At 44.1% G+C, this 19,757-nt stretch overlaps 2 protein-coding genes across 2 annotated transcripts in view; one reads left to right on the top strand and one right to left on the bottom strand.

Annotated features, from left to right (window-relative positions):
* Positions 1–591: 591 nt before the first annotated feature.
* On the bottom strand, positions 592–14,912 carry mrpl19 (mitochondrial ribosomal protein L19). Its single transcript, XM_064925667.1, has 6 exons — positions 14,813–14,912; positions 14,445–14,568; positions 14,085–14,203; positions 3,703–3,837; positions 1,205–1,386; positions 592–887 (listed from the first exon to the last, which is right to left on the bottom strand). Exons 1-6 carry the CDS (start codon positions 14,889–14,891, stop codon positions 654–656), a joined length of 873 nt encoding a protein of 290 aa, XP_064781739.1. The 5' UTR covers positions 14,892–14,912; the 3' UTR covers positions 592–653.
* A 3,865-nt stretch (positions 14,913–18,777) lies between these two features.
* Positions 18,778–19,757, top strand: part of LOC135506182 (protein eva-1 homolog A-like) — a 186,840-nt gene continuing 185,860 nt past the window's right edge. The window contains exon 1 of the mRNA XM_064925665.1: positions 18,778–19,082. Within this exon, the coding sequence (XP_064781737.1) occupies positions 18,974–19,082 (109 nt within the window). The 5' untranslated portion in view covers positions 18,778–18,973. The remainder of the gene's footprint in view (positions 19,083–19,757) is intronic.

Here is a 19,757-nt window from a genome sequence, read left to right as displayed (position 1 = left end):
AACAGTTTTCCAGACATACAATACAAGACACGATGAAGCAAGCAGGTAACCACAGCTATGCAGACGGTTTCACCGTCGTCCCTGTGAGATTGACTCTAAATGCTCCTCTCCACCTCTCACCAGACATCATGTACATGGAGACGGGTGGAAGACCGAGGGCCATCGAGTGTTGAAAGAGCTTAACAGGGATGGCTGTTCCTCAGAGGCAGCACTGTCTGGTGCTTTTCATCTCCCAGGCACTTCATCCATCTATTCATGTCACTAATTGCTCATTGAGTGAATAAACTAGATTTGTTTTTCACAACTTTATGTAATGTATTGATTTGACAGTAAAACCAGCACACTGCTGCCGGGGCTGCCCACCCGCTCACTGGAGCTGCCCACCCGCTCACTGGAGCTACCCACCCGCTCACTGGAGCTACCCACCCGCTTATTGAACTACCCCACCCGCTCACTGGAGCTACCCACCCGCTCACTGGAGCTACCCACCCGCTCACTGGAGCTACCCACCCGCTCACTGGAGCTACCCACCCGCTCACTGGAGCTACCCACCCGCTCACTGGAGCTACCCACCCGCTCACTGGAGCTACCCACCCGCTCACTGGAGCTACCCACCCGCTCACTGGAGCTACCCACCCCTGGTTGAGAGAGGGTTAGGGGCATGTTGACTTGCTCATCTCTGTCTGCACCTCCTTAAGGAAGCGCTCCTCCAGGGCTGTGGTGTCGTACTCTTTCAGCATGTCATACTCCCGCCAGGGCTCCGCCCACTTCTGGGCGTGCTCCAGCTTCTCGGGCGACAGACACAGGTCGAAGCGGATGCCCTGCACGTTGTACTTGGGCCGCTCCCAGCGCTTGGACCACGGCTTAGGACGCATCCGCACTCTGGTCTAGAGGGAAGAGAGATACAGGTCAAACCAATACTGCTCTGTACAGACAGGCCTCGGGTGATGAATCTGTACCAATCATCGCTTTAGCAATACATGTTCCTTAAAAAAACAAAAGGCCACAGTTATGAGAACTGACTTCAATTGTTAAGTGAAACATACGTCTAAATATGAAGTGTCTCAGCATCGCGTTAAACAGAATAAACAACTCAAGTTTGATTTGAGCTGACGAACAGCCATATCTGCTGTCTATTCAGAGGTCAATGTGATTGATTGATTAATAACTATGTGTCATGAGAGAGTGGAAGCCAGACACTTACTTTATTGACAGGCACGTCCCCGGTGACAGAGTGGGGCACAGGCTTCATGTCCAAGTTCACGGTGCTGTACTCGGGCAGGGCGTCTCTCAGGTACATCAGATTGTTGTCCAGCCTTTTCTCCAGCTTCAGCACCTCCAGCTGCTGCAGCCGTGGGCTATACATTTCATAGCAGATCTCAACTCCTGAGGGAGAGAGATACACTCAGCCAATAATTATCATGGCCTAGGGCACGTGTCAAATTCCCGTCCTGGAGGGCCGAGAGTCTGCAAGTTTGTACTTGATCGATCAATTAAGCTCATTGATTAGTTAGGAACTCCCCGCACCTGCTTGTCTAGGTCTTAATTGGACACAAATTGAAAGGAAGTAACAACAGCCAGCAGACAGCCCTCCTGGAAGTGTGTGTCACCCCAGGCCTTTAAATTAGAGTTCACAGGCACTAAATCAAGTCTGCCCTCACCTGGTCCTGGGGTGGCCCTCTGCTGGCTTTCACTACGATCCTAATCTAGAACACCTGACGACATTCAACAAAATCTATAAAACACAACATGCAACAACTTCAAACATTTTACTGAGTTACAGTTCATATGAGGAAACCAGTCAATTGAAATAAATTCATTAGGCCCTAATATATAGATTTCACATGACTGGGAATACAGATATGCATTTGTTGGTCACAGATAACTTAAAAAGTGTAGGGCCATGGATCAGAAAATCAGTCAGTATTTGGTGTGACGACCGCTTGCCTCATGCAGCGTGACATCTCCTTCGCATAGAGTTGATCAAGCTGTTGATTGTGGAATGTTGTCTCACTCTTCAATGGCTGTGCGAAGTTGCTGGATATTGGAACATGCTCAATGGGTGACATGTCTGGTGAGTCTACAGGCCATGGAAGAACTGGGACATTTTCAGCTTCCAGGAATTGTGTACAGATCCTTGTGACATGGGGCAGAGCATTATCATGCTGAAACATGAGGTGATGGCGGCGGATGAAGGACACAACAATGGGCCTCAGGATCTCGTCACGGTATCTCTATGCATTATCATGCTGAAACATGAGGTGATGGCGGCAGATGAAGGACACAACAATGGGCCTCAGGATCTCGTCCATCTCTGTGCATTCAAATTGCCATCAATAAAATGCAATTGTGTTTGTTATCTGTAGTTTATGCCTGCCCGTAACATAACCCCACCAGCATCATGGGGCACTCTGTTCACAACGTTGACATCAGCAAACTGCTCGCCAACACGACACCATACACGCTGTCTGCCATCTGCCTGGTACAGTTGAAACCGGGATTAATCCATGAAGAGCACACTTCTCCAACGTGCCAGTCGTCATCATAGGTGAACATTTCCCCACTGAAGTCAGTTATGACGGTGAACTGCAGTCAGGTCAAGACCCTGGTGAGGATGACGAGCACGCAGATGAGCTTTCCTGAGACTGTCTAACAGTTTGTGCAGAAATTCTTTGGTTGTGCAAACACAGTTTCATCTGTCCGGGTGGCTGGTCTCAGACAATCCCGGAGGTGAAGAAGCCGGATGTGGAGGTCCTGGGCTGGTGTGGTTACACGTGGTCGGTGGTTGTGAGGCTGGTTGGACGTACTGCCAAATTCTCTAAAACGACGTTGGAGAAATGAACATCAAAACTTGAGACATCTGCGGCATTGTGTTGTGTGACAAAACTACACATTTTACAGTGGCCTTTTGTCTCCAGCACAAGGTACACCTGTGTAATGATCATGCTGTTCTTAATATGCCACACCTGTCAGGTGGATGGATTATTTTTGGAAAGGAGAAATGATCACTAACAGGGACAACAAATTTGAGCACAACATTTTGGAGAAATAAGCTTTTTGTGCATGTGAAACATTTCTGGGAACTTTGAAACATGGGACCAACACTTTACGTGATGCGTTTATATACATATAGATTTTTTTGTTCAGAATAATTTGCTGCTAACCAGGAGAGAGTGATAGCATGCCTATTTAAAAAAAAATTAGTTCTTATTTAATCTCTATTTAACTAGGCAAGTTAGTTAATAACAAATTCTTATTTACAATGACGGCCTACACCGGCCAAACCCAGATGACTCTGGGCCAATTGTGTGCCGCCCTACACGACTGCCAATCGCGGCCGGTTGTGATACAGCCTGGATTCGAACCAGGGTGTCTGTAGTAACGCCTCAAGCACTGAGATGCAGTGCCTCAGACCGCTGCGCGACACGGGAGCCCACCCAGTAGCTCTCCAGGAAGTATTGGCCACCCATGAACTAAACCAATGGAAACTGAGGTTCTACACTTCAGACTGAATAGTGTCAAAATGGGTTCTACGCTTCAGATTGAATAGTCACAACTGATGTTTCAGACTCATCCAACGGAGATATTTATCCAGGAAACAATATAACTGATTTAACCTCCAGAAGAGCCTTGGCGGCACAAACACGCACACACTCTCTCTTCACATGAGAACTGTTGTGTACTTCATGACTATATCCCCACCTTGGCCGTCGATGATATTCCTAAGGACAAATGTGGCTCCCAGTCCATGGCCACCTCTCTGGATGCAGATGCCCATAAAGCGGTTGGTTTTGCCGCTGGCATGAGGGTCCGCCATGGTCACAGCTAAGATACTCCCTGCAAAACACAACGACTCATTTAAGTCGATCAAAATCAACACATTCATTTGATAACAGCTTTAAAAAGATAAAAAGGTCAGTATCGCTCCTCATAATGTGATGAGATACACAATACAGTGCCTTCGGGAAGGTATTCAGACCCCTTACCCTTTTCCACATTTTGTTACGTTACAGCCTTATTCTAAAATGTATTTAAATGTTTTTCCTCAAATCTACACACAATATCCCATAATGACAAAGCGAAAACCGGTATTTAGAATTTTATGTACATTTATAAAAAATAAATGACAGAAATAGCTTAAATACATAAGCATTCAGACCCTTTGCTATGAGACTTGAAATTGAGCTCAGGTGCATCCTGTTTCCACTTATCATCCTTGCAATGTTTCTACAACTTGGAGTCTACCTGTGGTAAATTCAATTGATTGGACATGATTTGGAAAGGCACACACCTGTCTATATAAGGTCCCACAGTTGACAGTGCATATCAGAGCAGAAACCAAGCCATGAGGTTGAATGAATTGTCCATAGAGCTCTGAGACAGGACTGTGTTGAGGCACAGATCTGGGGAAGGGTACCAAAACATACCAAAACAAACCTACCGCATTGAAAGTCCCCAAGAACACAGTGGCATCCTTCATTCTTAAATGGAAGAAGTTTGGAACCACCAAGACTCTTCCTAGAGCTGGCCACCCGGCCAAACTGAGCAATTGGGGGAGAAGGGCCTAGGTCAGGGAGGTTACCAAGAACCGGATGATCATGCCGACAGAGCTCCAGAGTTCCTCTGTTTAGATGGGAGAACCTTCCAGAAGGACAACCATCTCTGCAGCACTCTACCAATCAGGCCTTTATGGTAAAGTGGCGAGACGGAAGCCAAAAGGCACCTAAAGGACTCTGACCATGAGAAACAAGATTCTCTTGTCCGATGAAACCAAGATTGAACTCTTTGGCCTGAATGCCAAATTTCATTTCTGGAAGAAACCTGGCACCATCCCTACAGGGAAGCATGGTGGTGGCAGCATCATGTCTGGAAGAAACCTGGCACCATCCCTACAGGGAAGCATGGTGGTGGCAGCATCATGTCTGGAAGAAACCTGGCACCATCCCTACAGTGAAGCATGGTGGTGGCAGCATCATGTCTGGAAGAAACCTGGCACCATCCCTACAGTGAAGCATGGTGGTGGCAGCATCATGCTGTGGGGATGTTTTTCAGCAGCAGGGACTGGATGACTAGTGAGGATCGAAGGAGAGATGAACGGAGCGAAGTACAGAGAGATCCTTGATGTTAACCTGTTCCAGAGCGCTCAGGACCTCAGACTGAGACAAAGGTTCACCTTCCAAAAGGACAATGACCCTAAGCACACAGCCAAGACAACGCTTCAGGACAAGACTCTGAATGTCATTGAGTGGCATAGCCAGAGCCCGGACTTGAAACCGTTCAAACATCTCTGGAGAGACCTGAAAATAGCTGTGCAGTGACACTCTCCATCCAACCTGACAGAGCTTGAGAGGATCTGCAGAGAATAGGAGAAACTCCCCAATATACAGGTGTGCCAAGCTTGAAGTGTCATACACAAGAAGACTCAAGGCTGTAATTGCTGCCAAAGGTGCTTCAACAAAGTACTGAGTTAAAGGGTCTGAATACTAAATGTAAATGAATAAATGTAATATCAGTTATATATTTTTAATACAATTGCAAAGATTTCTAATTTCATTATGAGGTAGTGTGTGTAGATTGATGAGGGGAAATTTTGATTCAATTTTAGAATAAGGCTGCAACGTAAAAGATATGGGAAAAGTCAAGGGTTCTGAATAATTGTAGTTTTTTTGTTATGGTATACCATATTAGTAAATATTACATTGTAATTGTTCATTGAAGCTGGTGTTTTGTAAATGTCTAGTATAGCAGAGAGAGCTTGCAGTCTTTCTGCAATTTGAAAATTAAACTGAACACACACACACACACACACACACGACCTGTATGCAGACTCCTAATTTGCAGAGCTCCACCCATTGAACAGGAGGGTGTAAAGCTCACAACACAACAGAAAACAGATATTCAGCAGTGCTCTTAGCATTTGGTCTAAGTAATACATTTGCCAATTCAATGGATTTATAATTGTTGGAAATAAATAAGCAGAAGACAAAGAGACACCATGATTTATTCTAAACTGGGATATCCAAGTTCAAATGACTCTACTGCTTTCACATTTTCAAAAGTTAAAGTAAACCGGAACTTGCGAACCCATTAAAGGAGAGACGGTGGTGAAACAATGACCTCTAAACATTTCCTTCCTGAGGAGGATCTCTGCTGTCCTGTGTAGAGGTCGACCTCTAGTCCTGTGTACACACAGCGTCTGCAAAGTTCGTCTGTAAGATTTCTGGAAACAGAAGGGAACTCAGGAATGTCCAATGTGCCAGAAAATAATGTCAATGGACGACCCTCCATGTAACCTGTCCACCCCCCCTCCCTCCCCCATGGGCTAGGTCTGTCTTCTGTGCACGGCTCTGCAGCCCATCTCGTGCCCGCTGCCTTGAACCCTGCTTTTAGTGGAACCTGGAACTGCAAGGCAATCCGATTGTGCACCGCTCGGGAGCCATGACCAATATATAATTGTCCTGCTAATAACAGGGTTAATAATATATATATATATATATATATATATATATATATATATATATATATGTGAGAATATCCAAGGGGCTTTTATATAATTCTACATTAATAATACTAGCTTTGTTTAAAAAATAACATTTTGGAGATGATTTCATTTTCAAATAACGTTTAGTTTCTATTTAGGTTTATGTCACCCATTCATTGTCACAGACACAGTAGAACCCAATAGCATAATCAGTGCTCTAACTCCCCCTTGTGCTGGTCTGGAGAAAAGAAGTGGTGACGCAGGGTACCGTGCTAAACCACAAATGACCTCTAAGTCCCGCAGCATAATCACAAAACTTTTAGTGGAGCAACCACTGTAGGGGGATACATTGGCTGTGGCTTGTAGGGGGATACATTGGCTGTGGCTTGTAGGGGATACATTGGCTGTGGCTTGTAGGGGATACATTGGCTGTGGCTTGTAGGGGATACATTGGCTGTGGCTTGAAGGGGATACATTGGCTGTGGCTTGTAGGGGATACATTGGCTGTGGCTTGAAGGGGATACATTGGCTGTGGCTTGAAGGGGATACATTGGCTGTGGCTTGTAGGGGATACATTGGCTGTGGCTTGTAGGGGATACATTGGCTGTGGCTTGTAGGGGGATACATTGGCTGTGGCTTGTAGGGGGATACATTGGCTGTGGCTTGTAGGGGGATACATTGGCTGTGGCTTGTAGGGGATACATTGGCTGTGGCTTGTCGGGGATACATTGGCTGTGGCTTGTCGGGGATACATTGGCTGTGGCTTGAAGGGGATACATTGGCTGTGGCTTGTAGGGGATACATTGGCTGTGGCTTGTCGGGGATACATTGGCTGTGGCTTGTAGGGGGATACATTGGCTGTGGCTTGTAGGGGGATACATTGGCTGTGGCTTGTCGGGGGATACATTGGCTGTGGCTTGTAGGGGATACATTGGCTGTGGCTTGAAGGGGATACATTGGCTGTGGCTTGTAGGGGATACATTGGCTGTGGCTTGTCGGGGATACATTGGCTGTGGCTTGTCGGGGATACATTGGCTGTGGCTTGTAGGGGGATACATTGGCTGTGGCTTGTAGGGGATACATTGGCTGTGGCTTGTAGGGGATACATTGGCTGTGGCTTGAAGGGGATACATTGGCTGTGGCTTGAAGGGGATACATTGGCTGTGGCTTGTAGGGGATACATTGGCTGTGGCTTGTAGGGGATACATTGGCTGTGGCTTGAAGGGGATACATTGGCTGTGGCTTGTAGGGGATACATTGGCTGTGGCTTGAAGGGGGATACATTGGCTGTGGCTTGTAGGGGATACATTGGCTGTGGCTTGTAGGGGATACATTGGCTGTGGCTTGTCGGGGATACATTGGCTGTGGCTTGTCGGGGATACATTGGCTGTGGCTTGAAGGGGATACATTGGCTGTGGCTTGTAGGGGATACATTGGCTGTGGCTTGTAGGGGATACATTGGCTGTGGCTTGTAGGGGGATACATTGGCTGTGGCTTGAAGGGGATACATTGGCTGTGGCTTGAAGGGGATACATTGGCTGTGGCTTGTAGGGGGATACATTGGCTGTGGCTTGAAGGGGATACATTGGCTGTGGCTTGAAGGGGATACATTGGCTGTGGCTTGAAGGGGATACATTGGCTGTGGCTTGTAGGGGGATACATTGGCTGTGGCTTGTCGGGGATACATTGGCTGTGGCTTGAAGGGGATACATTGGCTGTGGCTTGAAGGGGATACATTGGCTGTGGCTTGAAGGGGATACATTGGCTGTGGCTTGAAGGGGATACATTGGCTGTGACTTGAAGGGGATACATTGGCTGTGGCTTGAAGGGGATACATTGGCTGTGGCTTGAAGGGGATACATTGGCTGTGGCTTGAAGGGGATACATTGGCTGTGGCTTGAAGGGGATACATTGGCTGTGGCTTGAAGGGGATGTGCTGCCAAACTGGATGCAACATGCCCCTGATACTGCGACTGCGACGGTGTTAAACCTAATTGATGTATTCAAAGTAATATTCATAGTATGCTGGTATTCATACCTCCATCGATGTTTTTGTTATTTTAAAAATATACTGAATAATTGTTTTATTCTGTCCATACTTAGTTTAGCACCTGATGTTTATGTCCCAATAAACAGACTTACTGAAAAATATATCTTCAAATACACTGATAATTAATAAATGATTAAACAAAGCTCAGTGTTTTTATTATGTCACGAGGGGTGGTAGGAGTTGGCAGTGTTTTTATTTATTTATTATGTTGTTGGGAAATGAAGAGATTAATTCCTGATGTTAGGATGGTAAGTTGGTGGTTGAAGATATCCCTCTCGTGGTGTGGGGGCTGTGCTTTGGCAAAGTGGGTGGGGTTATATCCTGCCTGGTTGGCCCTGTCCGGGGGTATCGTCGGATGGGGCCCTCCTGTCTCAGCCTCCAGTATTTATGCTGCAGTAGTTTGTGTGTCGGGGGGCTATAGTCAGTCTGTTATATCTGGAGTATTTCTCCTGTCTTATCTGGTGTCCTGTGTGAATTTAATTATGCACTCTCTAATTCTCTCTCTCTCTCACTGAGGACCTAAGCCCTAGGACCATGCCTCAGGATTACCTGGCCTGATTACTCCTTGCTGTCCCCAGTCCACCTGGCCGTTCTGCTGCTCCAGTTTCAACTGTTCTGCCTGCGGCTATGGAATCCTGACCTGTTCACCGGACGTGCTACCTGTCCCAGACCTGCTGTTTTCAACTCTCTAGAGACAGCAGGAGCGGTAGACATACTCTGAATGATCGGCAATGAAAAGCCAACTGACATTTACTCTTGAGGTGCTGACCTGTTGCACCCTCTACAACCACTGTGATTATTATTATTTGATCCTGCTGGTCATCTATGAACATTTGAACATCTTGGCCATGTTCTATTATAATCTCCACCCGGCACAGCCAGAAGAAGACTGGCCACCTCTCAGAGCCTGGTTCCTCTCTAGGTTTATAATCTCCACCCGGCACTGCCAGAAGAGGACTTGCCACCCCTCAGAGCCTGGTTCCTCTCTAGGTTTCTTCCTAGGTTCTGGCCTTTCTAGGGAGTTTTTCCTAGCCACCGTTCTTCTACACCTGTATTGCTTGCTGTTTGGGGTTTTAGGCTGGGTTTCTGTACAGCAGAGATATCTGCTGATGTACAGAAGGGCTTTATAAATAAATGTGATTTGATGTTGCAGGAAATACTGACTGAAATTAAAGTTCTCATTATAGAACCCAAAAAAATCCTGGACACAGTTACCTCTGGAAATGAGCTGTTAGCTAAATATGGTACAACTCATCTTCTCTCAAGTGTACTGAGACTTGTGTTTTTGTTGTACATTGTCCCTGTTCAATAACCTTACAATATATAAAACATTATCCCTGTTCAATAAACCTACTGAACAAAAATATAAAAGCAACATGCAACAATTGCAATGATTTTACTGAGTTACAGTTCATATAAGGAAATCAGTCAATTGAAAAAAAAATCATTAGGCCCTAATCTATAGATTTCACATGATGGGCAGGAGTCCACCCACCCACTGGGGAGCCAGGCCCAGCAAATAAGAATGAGTCTCCAAATAAAGGGCTTGTAATAGACAGAAATACTCCTCTGTTTCATCAGCTGTCTCAGTGGCTGGTCGTGGAGGTCCTGGGCTGGCATGGTTACATGTGGTCTGCGGTTGTGAGGCCAGTTTGACATACTGCAAAATTCTCTAAAAAGACTTGGGGCGGCTTATGATAGAGAAATTAACATTAAATGCTCTGGCAACAGATCTGGTGGACATTCCTGCAGTCAGCATGCCAATTGCAAACTCCTTCAAAACTTGAAGAATCTGTGGCATGTCATTGTGTGACAAAACTGCACATTTTAGAGTGGCCTTTTATTGTCCCCAGCACAAGGTGCACTTGTGTAATGAACATGCTGTTTAATCAGCTTCTAGATATGCCACACCTGTGAGGTGGATGGATTATCTTGGCAAATGAGAAACGCTCACTAACAGGGATGTAAACAAATTTGTGCACAACATTTGAGAGAAATAAGCTTTTTGTGAGTATTGAACATTTCTGGAGTCTTATTTCAGCTCATGAAACATGGGAACAACACCTTACATATGAGTTTATATTTTTGTTCAGTATATATAAAACATTGACCTGTTCAAATAAAAGTATATAAAAAGAAAAAAGGAGGCTGTCCATATTGCACGGCAACGTGATCGCTAGGTGGCAGTGGGCACTGAAAATCCTTGTATAACTTCATCCCTCATTTTTGCTAAATGAAAGCCAAACGGGAAGAAGAGGAGGTTGTTAGTGTAACAGAGATAAGACTGTCTCATAAACTTGAGGTGCCATCACAACAGATCCTTTTCGTGGTCACATAACTGGCTTTTTTATGGTCAACCTGGCGGTCGCGTGTATTGGAGAGGTAATCGAAATGTTGCTTGTTTGAATCCCCGAGCCGACTAGGTGAAAAATCTTTCAATGTGCCCTTGAGCAAGGCACTTAACCCTAATTACTCCTTTAAGTCACTCTGGATAAGTGTGTCTACTAAAATGTAGAAATGCAGTCGAACAGCAGCCTCTTGAACTCTCACAGATCCTCTTTGGCGTGTGGACATTTGTTTTTCCCTACCATTATAAAAGGAGACAACTGAAGCAGGGAAAGCGTTTTAAATTCCTCACACAACCCTGCTCATGGCCACATTGGCAGCTCAGCATGTGTGATGGGTGCCAGATTAAGAACTGGTAAGGATGCTGTGAGCAAGGAAGCCCTTCAGTTAAGCAGCAGAGTGAAGCCTGTTACATTAGCAATCCAATAAATGCTTTACAATGATGACTGAACGCAAGTAGCTTGATTGCAACAGAACTGATCACATTTTCAGCATGGTTCGTTGAATGGCGCTCTCAATAGACTGTTCTGTACAGGGCTGGCTAGTAGCTTAGCCCTTTGATCAGGACTCTCAGTCCCATTACATTATACATAAAAGTCATTGGACAAAGGCGTCTTCTGTAGAGGGGAGATTTGTTAAGCTCCCCGGTGCTCAAATCTCAACATTAACATACGCTGCTTGCGGTACGGTATTGGAAGCGTACGGACCTCAGTGTTCCCACACGGCCATATCTCCATGTTACAAAGCTTGTTTATGGAAAGCAGACAGAGGACAAAAGAGGACCATCTGTGTTAATTAACTATCGAGCACGGTCCGAATACCTGCATGTAACTGGGGAAGAGTAGCAGACATACAGTTTGGTCAGATGGTGTCACCCATAGCTGTACAGATCTGTAACTGCTACAGTGTTGTTTAGTAGGATGAAGGCTCTATAGCTGTACGGATCTGTAACTGCTACAGTGTAGTTTAGTAGGATGAAGGCTCTATAGCTGTATGGATCTGTAACTGCTACAGTGTAGTTTAGTAGGATGAAGGCTCTATAGCTGTACGGATCTGTAACTGCTACAGTGTAGTTAAGTAGGATGAAGGCTCTATAGCTGTATGGATCTGTAACTGCTACAGTGTAGTTTAGTAGGATGAAGGCTCTCTAGCTGTACGGATCTGTAACTGCTACAGTGTCGTTTAGTAGGATGAAGGCTCTATAGCTGTACGGATCTGTAACTGCTACAGTGTAGTTAAGTAGGATGAAGGCTCTATAGCTGTATGGATCTGTAACTGCTACAGTGTAGTTAAGTAGGATGAAGGCTCTCTAGCTGTATGGCTCTGTAACTGCTACAGTGTAGTTTAGTAGGATGAAGGCTCTATAGCTGTATGGATCTGTAACTGCTACAGTGTCGTTTAGTAGGATGAAGGCTCTCTAGCTGTATGGCTCTGTAACTGCTACAGTGTAGTTTAGTAGGATGAAGGCTCTATAGCTGTATGGATCTGTAACTGCTACAGTGTCGTTTAGTAGGATGAAGGCTCTCTAGCTGTATGGCTCTGTAACTGCTACAGTGTAGTTAAGTAGGATGAAGGCTCTATAGCTGTACGGATCTGTAACTGCTACAGTGTAGTTTAGTAGGATGAAGGCTCTATAGCTGTATGGATCTGTAACTGCTACAGTGTCGTTTAGTAGGATGAAGGCTCTCTAGCTGTATGGCTCTGTAACTGCTACAGTGTAGTTTAGTAGGATGAAGGCTCTATAGCTGTATGGATCTGTAACTGCTACAGTGTAGTTTAGTAGGATGAAGGCTCTATAGCTGTACGGATCTGTAACTGCTACAGTGTAGTTAAGTAGGATGAAGGCTCTATAGCTGTATGGATCTGTAACTGCTACAGTGTAGTTTAGTAGGATGAAGGCTCTATAGCTGTACGGATCTGTAACTGCTACAGTGTAGTTAAGTAGGATGAAGGCTCTATAGCTGTATGGATCTGTAACTGCTACAGTGTAGTTTAGTAGGATGAAGGCTCTCTAGCTGTACGGATCTGTAACTGCTACAGTGTCGTTTAGTAGGATGAAGGCTCTATAGCTGTACGGATCTGTAACTGCTACAGTGTAGTTAAGTAGGATGAAGGCTCTATAGCTGTATGGATCTGTAACTGCTACAGTGTAGTTAAGTAGGATGAAGGCTCTCTAGCTGTATGGCTCTGTAACTGCTACAGTGTAGTTTAGTAGGATGAAGGCTCTATAGCTGTATGGATCTGTAACTGCTACAGTGTCGTTTAGTAGGATGAAGGCTCTCTAGCTGTATGGCTCTGTAACTGCTACAGTGTAGTTTAGTAGGATGAAGGCTCTATAGCTGTATGGATCTGTAACTGCTACAGTGTCGTTTAGTAGGATGAAGGCTCTCTAGCTGTATGGCTCTGTAACTGCTACAGTGTAGTTAAGTAGGATGAAGGCTCTATAGCTGTATGGATCTGTAACTGCTACAGTGTCGTTTAGTAGGATGAAGGCTCTCTAGCTGTATGGCTCTGTAACTGCTACAGTGTAGTTAAGTAGGATGAAGGCTCTATAGCTGTACGGATCTGTAACTGCTACAGTGTAGTTTAGTAGGATGAAGGCTCTATAGCTGTACGGATCTGTAACTGCTACAGTGTAGTTTAGTAGGATGAAGGCTCTATAGCTGTACGGATCTGTAACTGCTACAGTGTAGTTAAGTAGGATGAAGGCTCTATAGCTGTATGGATCTGTAACTGCTACAGTGTCGTTTAGTAGGATGAAGGCTCTATAGCTGTATGGATCTGTAACTGCTACAGTGTAGTTAAGTAGGATGAAGGCTCTATAGCTGTACGGATCTGTAACTGCTACAGTGTAGTTAAGTAGGATGGAGGCTCTATAGTTGTACGGATCTGTAACTGCTACAGTGTAGTTTAGTAGGATGGAGGTTCTATAGTTGAATGGATTTGTAACTGCTACAGAAAGTGCATCTTTTTTATTTAAAGGATTCTTTCTTGCTGATGAAAGAGAAAGGGTGTTTGTCTTGAAAGCCATAACACAAGCGTGGGGATTGTAGTTCATGAGGCAGTTGCGGGCAAAATTAATGGCTGAGAACTGTAGGGAGAAGGCAGATTGCCGCCTAGAGTTTGAGAGAGCTAGCTAGTAGCCAAGATAGGATGGTGTGTATTGAAGTCTCATTTATAAACCAACTGTCTCAAAAGGTCTCTTACCAACATAAAACTCCGGAATGTTGAGCACTTTCCTCCTCTGGATCATGTCTTTGCGCTCAATGGCGAACTTCAGTGGGTTTATTCTCTGTCGGGGAGGGATGAATTCTGGACTCAGGAACCTGTATTCAAAAACAGAATCAAAACAGGAATGGAATGATATCATGTTGCATAATTTCTGATAAAAACAGGAGGAATTACAAAAGGAACCTAACTATAAATCGCATTGTAGTTTGTGTTTGCATGCCAATGTTTGACAATGACAGAAATTGAGGTGGCAAGAACTACTATAGGACCAGGTTAGCATCACATCAACATGTGTTCAGTGTTATGAACACAGCTTGTTAGCTGGAATGCTCTTACTTTCGCAGTGAAGCCTCGGACTGTGTTTTGTCAATGATGACAGGTTTTGGTGGAGGGGTGAATTTCGTTGGCTTGCCACCGTCACTCCCCTCGGTGAGGCGACGCATAGACGTGGACAAGAAACCTAAGGAGGAAACAAAAGACTCAGTCTGTTTATAATACTAAACATTTTAATAGCAATGTCGCACTAGAACAGCAGCTAGCTAGCTAACACCAATGTAATTTTGTTACACAGTGACTAGCTAGCTGGCTAACGTAGCTAGCTAGCAACGTTTATGGCATTTGGGGCTAAATCTTGCTAAGGAATACCCAATGCATTGCTAGCAACCCTTCAAGATATACTTATTTTATAATTCCATGTGACTTACGTTCATTTTGCTGTTGTATATTCCGTAACAGCCTTATTGAAAACATAACTTTGTCAAGCCTTCTGGTGCAAGCAGCCATATTGGAAGCTGACCTTCGCTGTCACATGTGAATTGTTACGGAAGCCGAAAAGGGATGTGTCTCAAGAGACGCAATATGCACATCATCCTTTCATCCACACGATGTCACTAAAGACATAGGCTACATCAAAGAGCCACCGGTAAAAATGACAAGGAAGAGGAGACGGAGGAAGAGGAGGATGGTGGTGTTGAATCATTTCAGCATTTCAATCAGTCATAATCATTTCAGTTGATTCTAATGCCGAAGATATAACCTACTGTGCTTTAGCAATGAGGAGGATCCACTGAAGGAGAGCTTGAACCACTGCCCTGTGGTTACAGTGTGAGTAGCGTGCCCTACACTACCATCTGTGACATAAAAGCCTGGGCCTCTTGGTACAGGCAGTATACCTTGCCATACAGATGCTACACTATTCCCACCCTGCGTCCAAACCCCAATGCGAACCAGGGAACATTTCCAACCAGGTTCTGAGAGATTCCATCAATGTAGCAATTAAAGAGGATCAGCCAGTGCCATGTTTAAACCATGCCTCTTGGCCAGGGTTTCCCAAACCTGGTCCTGTGGACCCCAAGAGGTACACATTTAGTTTTTTTTTCTCCCCCTGACACTGAATCAAATAATACATTCTTGATAATGGCTCCATTATTTAAATAAGTTGTGTAATGCTTGGGCAAAAAACAAAATGTGCACCGGCACCCTTTGGGGTACCCAGGACCGAGTTTGGCCCAGAGGCATCCTTCTCACAAACACAGTGGCGACCCGTCATTCTGGGCCCAACTGTTTTGAGCCCCATTGTTTGCAAACAATGTAAAAAAAATATATATATATATATATATATATATATATATATACACACACACTACCGTTCCAAGGTTTGGGCTTACTTAGAAATGTCCTTGTTTTTGAAAGGAAAGCAAACATTTTGTCCAATAAAATAACATCAAATTGATAAAAAATACAGTGTAGACATTGTTAATATTGTAAATGACTATTGTAGCTGGAAACAGCAGATTTTTTTAATGGAATATCTACATAGGCGTACAGAGGCCCATTATCAGCAACCATCACCCCTGTGTTTCAATGGCACGTTGTGTGTAGCTAATCCAAGTTTATAATTTTAAAATGCTAATTGATCGTAAGAAAACCCTTTTGTTATTATTTTAGCACAGCTGAAAACTGTTGTTCTGATTAAAGAAGCAATAAAACTGGCCTTCTTTAAACTGGTTAAGTATCTGGAGCTTCAGCATTTGTGGGTTCAATTACAGGCTCCAAATGGCCAGAAACAAATAACTTTCTTCTGAAACTCGTCAGTCTACTCTTGTTCTGAGAAATGAAGGCTATTCCATGCAAGAAATTGCCAAGAAACTGAAGATATCGTACAATGCTGTGTACTACTCCCTTCACAGAACAACTGGCTCTAACCAGCATAGAAAGAGGAGTGGGAGGCCCCGGTGCACAACTGAGCAAGAGGACAAGTACGTTAGAGTGTCTAGTTTGAGATACAGATGCCTCACAAGTCCTCAACTGGCAGCTCCATTAAATAACACCCGCAAAACATCAGTCTCAACTTCAACAGTGAAGAGGATGCTGGCCTTCTAGGCAGTTGCAAAGAAAAAGCCATATCTCAGACTGGCCAATAAAATATTAAGATGGGCAAAAGAGCACAGACACTGGACAGAGGAAATCTGCCTAGAAGGCCAGCATCCCAAAGTCGCCTCTCACTTATGACATTGAGACTGGTGTTTTGCGGGTACTCTTTAATGAAGTGACCCCAAACTTTTGAACGGTAGTGTATGTCATTGAGTTAATAAAGCCACATACACACATTACCTCTTTTTTGTTTTCTTGAGTAGGGCAGCTCCAAAATGCAGGTGTTTAAGCCTAGCTCAGTGTTTTCTGTGGTGGTGGGGCAAGCCATTAGAAAATATGGAGCGTTGCACCGTGATTGGCTCAGTGTTCAGTCACTCATGGGGGCAACACATCACTGTCAAGTCTTTTTTCTTTATTTAACTAGGCAAGTCAGTTAAGAACAAATTCTTGTTTTCAATGACGGCCTAGGAACAGTGGGTTAACTGCCTGTTCAGGGGCAGAACGACAGATTTGTACCTTGTTAACTCAGGGGTTAGAACTTGCAACCTTCCGGTTACTAGTCCAACGCTCTAACCACTAGGCTACCCTGCCACCCTAAGGGCAGAGCTAGAAAATTCTAGCCCCTTGGGTGCTGCCATAGAGTTAGATTAGAAGTGCCCATCCAAGAAGGCTCAAAGTCATTGGCCACAGATAAAATTACTGGCCCAACGCTCTAACCACTAGGCTACCTGCCGCCCCAGGTGGCTATTTTCCAAGTTTAAAATGATAAACATTCAAAATTGGCCACACTGTTAATGAAGCATGATCTGTGCCGTACTCTCTCCGAACTGCGAAAACTTGACTTCAGTGAGTTCAATACAACTAGGAAGTCAGGAATAAATGAGCTCCGACTGGGAAAATTTGTTTTGAACGGTCATCCAACTCTGAATTGTAAATCCGGCCTCTTTCTAGAGCCTTGAAGATCAATGACGTCTTTATAATTCGACCTTGTTCCCAGTTGTTTTGAAAGCATCATAAATCCAAAGAATGACAGACTTTGATGACAAAATGTGCCCACGAAGGACTGCCACGCCACTTTCCTGTTCAAGTGAGCACAGCACAACAAGGTGAGTCCAAAAATGTCTTGTATGCTGCTGCATAAATTATGTAATATGCCAGGGAGATATGTGTATTGTACCTAAGAAAGTAATACTGTGTATGTTGTGTAGTAAGCTGTTAGTAGCCCATGGGCCTCACCCTAATAATTTGGTCTATTTACCCCTCTTAAGTTTTCTTACTGTTCTGACTCGGTGGTACACATGTAGCCTATAACCTGTTTTAGAGAAATGTAATCATTGAATATTATAAGAGCTTTCATTGTCTGCTTTTATGCCCCCTGTATGTATCCTACTGTTCTGACTTGGTGTACAGGAAGAACACTGTAAGAACAGCGCATGTTCTGAATTCTGTCACTGTACATTTCAAAAGTGCTCAACAAATAGTTATATTGACTACGTCCATCCTCGCGCGCTCATTAATGTCATAATTGAAATTAGGGATTGCCTTTTACACGCTTGTCGTCCCCTTATACCATAGTTTGTATATCTCAATTGTCATTAGAAACCACGTTTGTTTAAGCAAGTCAGCCATATCAGCCATGCTTTTTAAAAAGGCAGTAAATGAGGCTGAATGAACTGTTTCACTGCCAGACAAGGCTCTGCTGATAGGCAGGTGTAGCAGTGGTAAGGTTTTGGGACTGCTGTTGGGACAGCTTTATGTAGGTCCTAACAGTTTGTGGGCAGCAGTTGTCACCGTTATATTGCAATTAATATATTGGTTAGTGTTGTGTTGTGTAGTGGCTTTGCTGACATGCATTTCTTTTGCCCCACCAAGATTTACATGCTAAAATCGCCACTGCACAAGCAAGCTGGTGACATTCTGTGACAATCTCAGTTCTATGCGAAGAGTGCATAGAACTGAACATTTTAAAATTGTTTTCAATTCCATAAATTTACTGATGTAAATCTTTTCTAATTACTTATTTTGTTCCTGTCATCTTTGAATTGTGGTATTTTTGTTTATAAAAAAAAAATCTAATCTGAATGACAGAACCGAAGTTGTCTCTCGGAAGAAATAAAGTTATTTATACTATATTTCTGAATGGATACAAAAATGGTTATAATCGCTTGTAATATAGTGACTGTCCACCCAGAGTCTTTACTGATGCAGCGCTACTGAGCCGCGGGCTTTGAGACCATGCGGATACCGCTCCTACAGGTGGGCCAGCCAGCCACTTCCACACGCAGTTGGAAATCAAAGTTTCCAAGTGAATTGCTGCTTGGCTCGAGCTCTCGTTCCTTCTCTCCTCCGGGAAATGATGAGGTGATTCGGAGCACCAACAATGGGACCGAGCATGTATTGATGCTTGCCACGCAGAACCTAAACTCCAAAGCAACCCTGGACCTTCAGAACGTGGAGGAGAAGTAACTCCAAAACGTCTCGCTGTTTCAAGGATGTTCTTCCCAGATGTGCCTCTCTCAGCCATCAATTACGCGCTCGTGTTGGGAATAACGTGTCTGACGGTCTTCTGCAACTTCACCAAAAGTTCCTCTGAGTTTTCAGGTTGGGAAAGCATGCTTACCCCAGTCTAATTGATGCTCCGTTTGTTTTACCATTGCAGTCTATACTTGGTGTAATACATGCCGTATACTAGTTGTTTTTGGCTAGAACAAGTGAGGGCGATACATTGAGAAAATCCATATTGGGTGGTGGTGGTCAGGTGATAAAGTCGCGGTCATCTGCACAGAAAGTATTTTGGGCTAGGCTACTTTATGTTTCAGATTTGCAGAGTGCAGTGCGGATTGTTATTGGTTGTAGTTTTTACTACTTGTTTTGTAGTCTATGGGCCCCATTTGGCGTGTTACAACCTGCGGTGCATGTGTTTGCTTCAAATAAAAAAAACGTACGCTTTTAAAGGCACGCAGTAAGATGAAGGCATTTCAATCTACAAGGACCCATGAGCACCAACATGGGATGTTCATATGACCATGTCCAATTGGGTGTCAAGTGAAAACGAAGAATACATTTTATTTGAGAAATGAAGGCATATATATATATACTTCCCGAAGGCACTGTGTATATATATACACTTTAATACAGTGCCTTCGGGAAGTGTGTGTGTATATATATATATATATATATATATATATATATATATACTTTAATACACACACACAGTGCCTTCGGGAAGTATTCAGACTGTTTCCACATTTTTGTTATGTTACAGTCTTATTCTAA

This window comes from Oncorhynchus masou, chromosome 19, assembly GCF_036934945.1.
Source record: "Oncorhynchus masou masou isolate Uvic2021 chromosome 19, UVic_Omas_1.1, whole genome shotgun sequence".
Lineage (NCBI taxonomy): Eukaryota > Metazoa > Chordata > Actinopteri > Salmoniformes > Salmonidae > Oncorhynchus > Oncorhynchus masou.
This window is presented reverse-complemented; position numbering and strand designations above follow the sequence as displayed.

Coding starts and splice junctions, on each gene's coding strand:
- mrpl19 (XM_064925667.1), bottom strand. CDS start 14,891: ATGGCTGCTTGCACCAGAAGGCTTGACAAAGTTATGTTTTCAATAAGG. Junction 1,387..3,702: donor GAATATCATCGACGGCCAAG/GTGGGGATATAG, acceptor TCTCTCCCTCAG/GAGTTGAGATCTGCTATGAA. Junction 888..1,204: donor GGGACGTGCCTGTCAATAAA/GTAAGTGTCTGG, acceptor TCTTCCCTCTAG/ACCAGAGTGCGGATGCGTCC.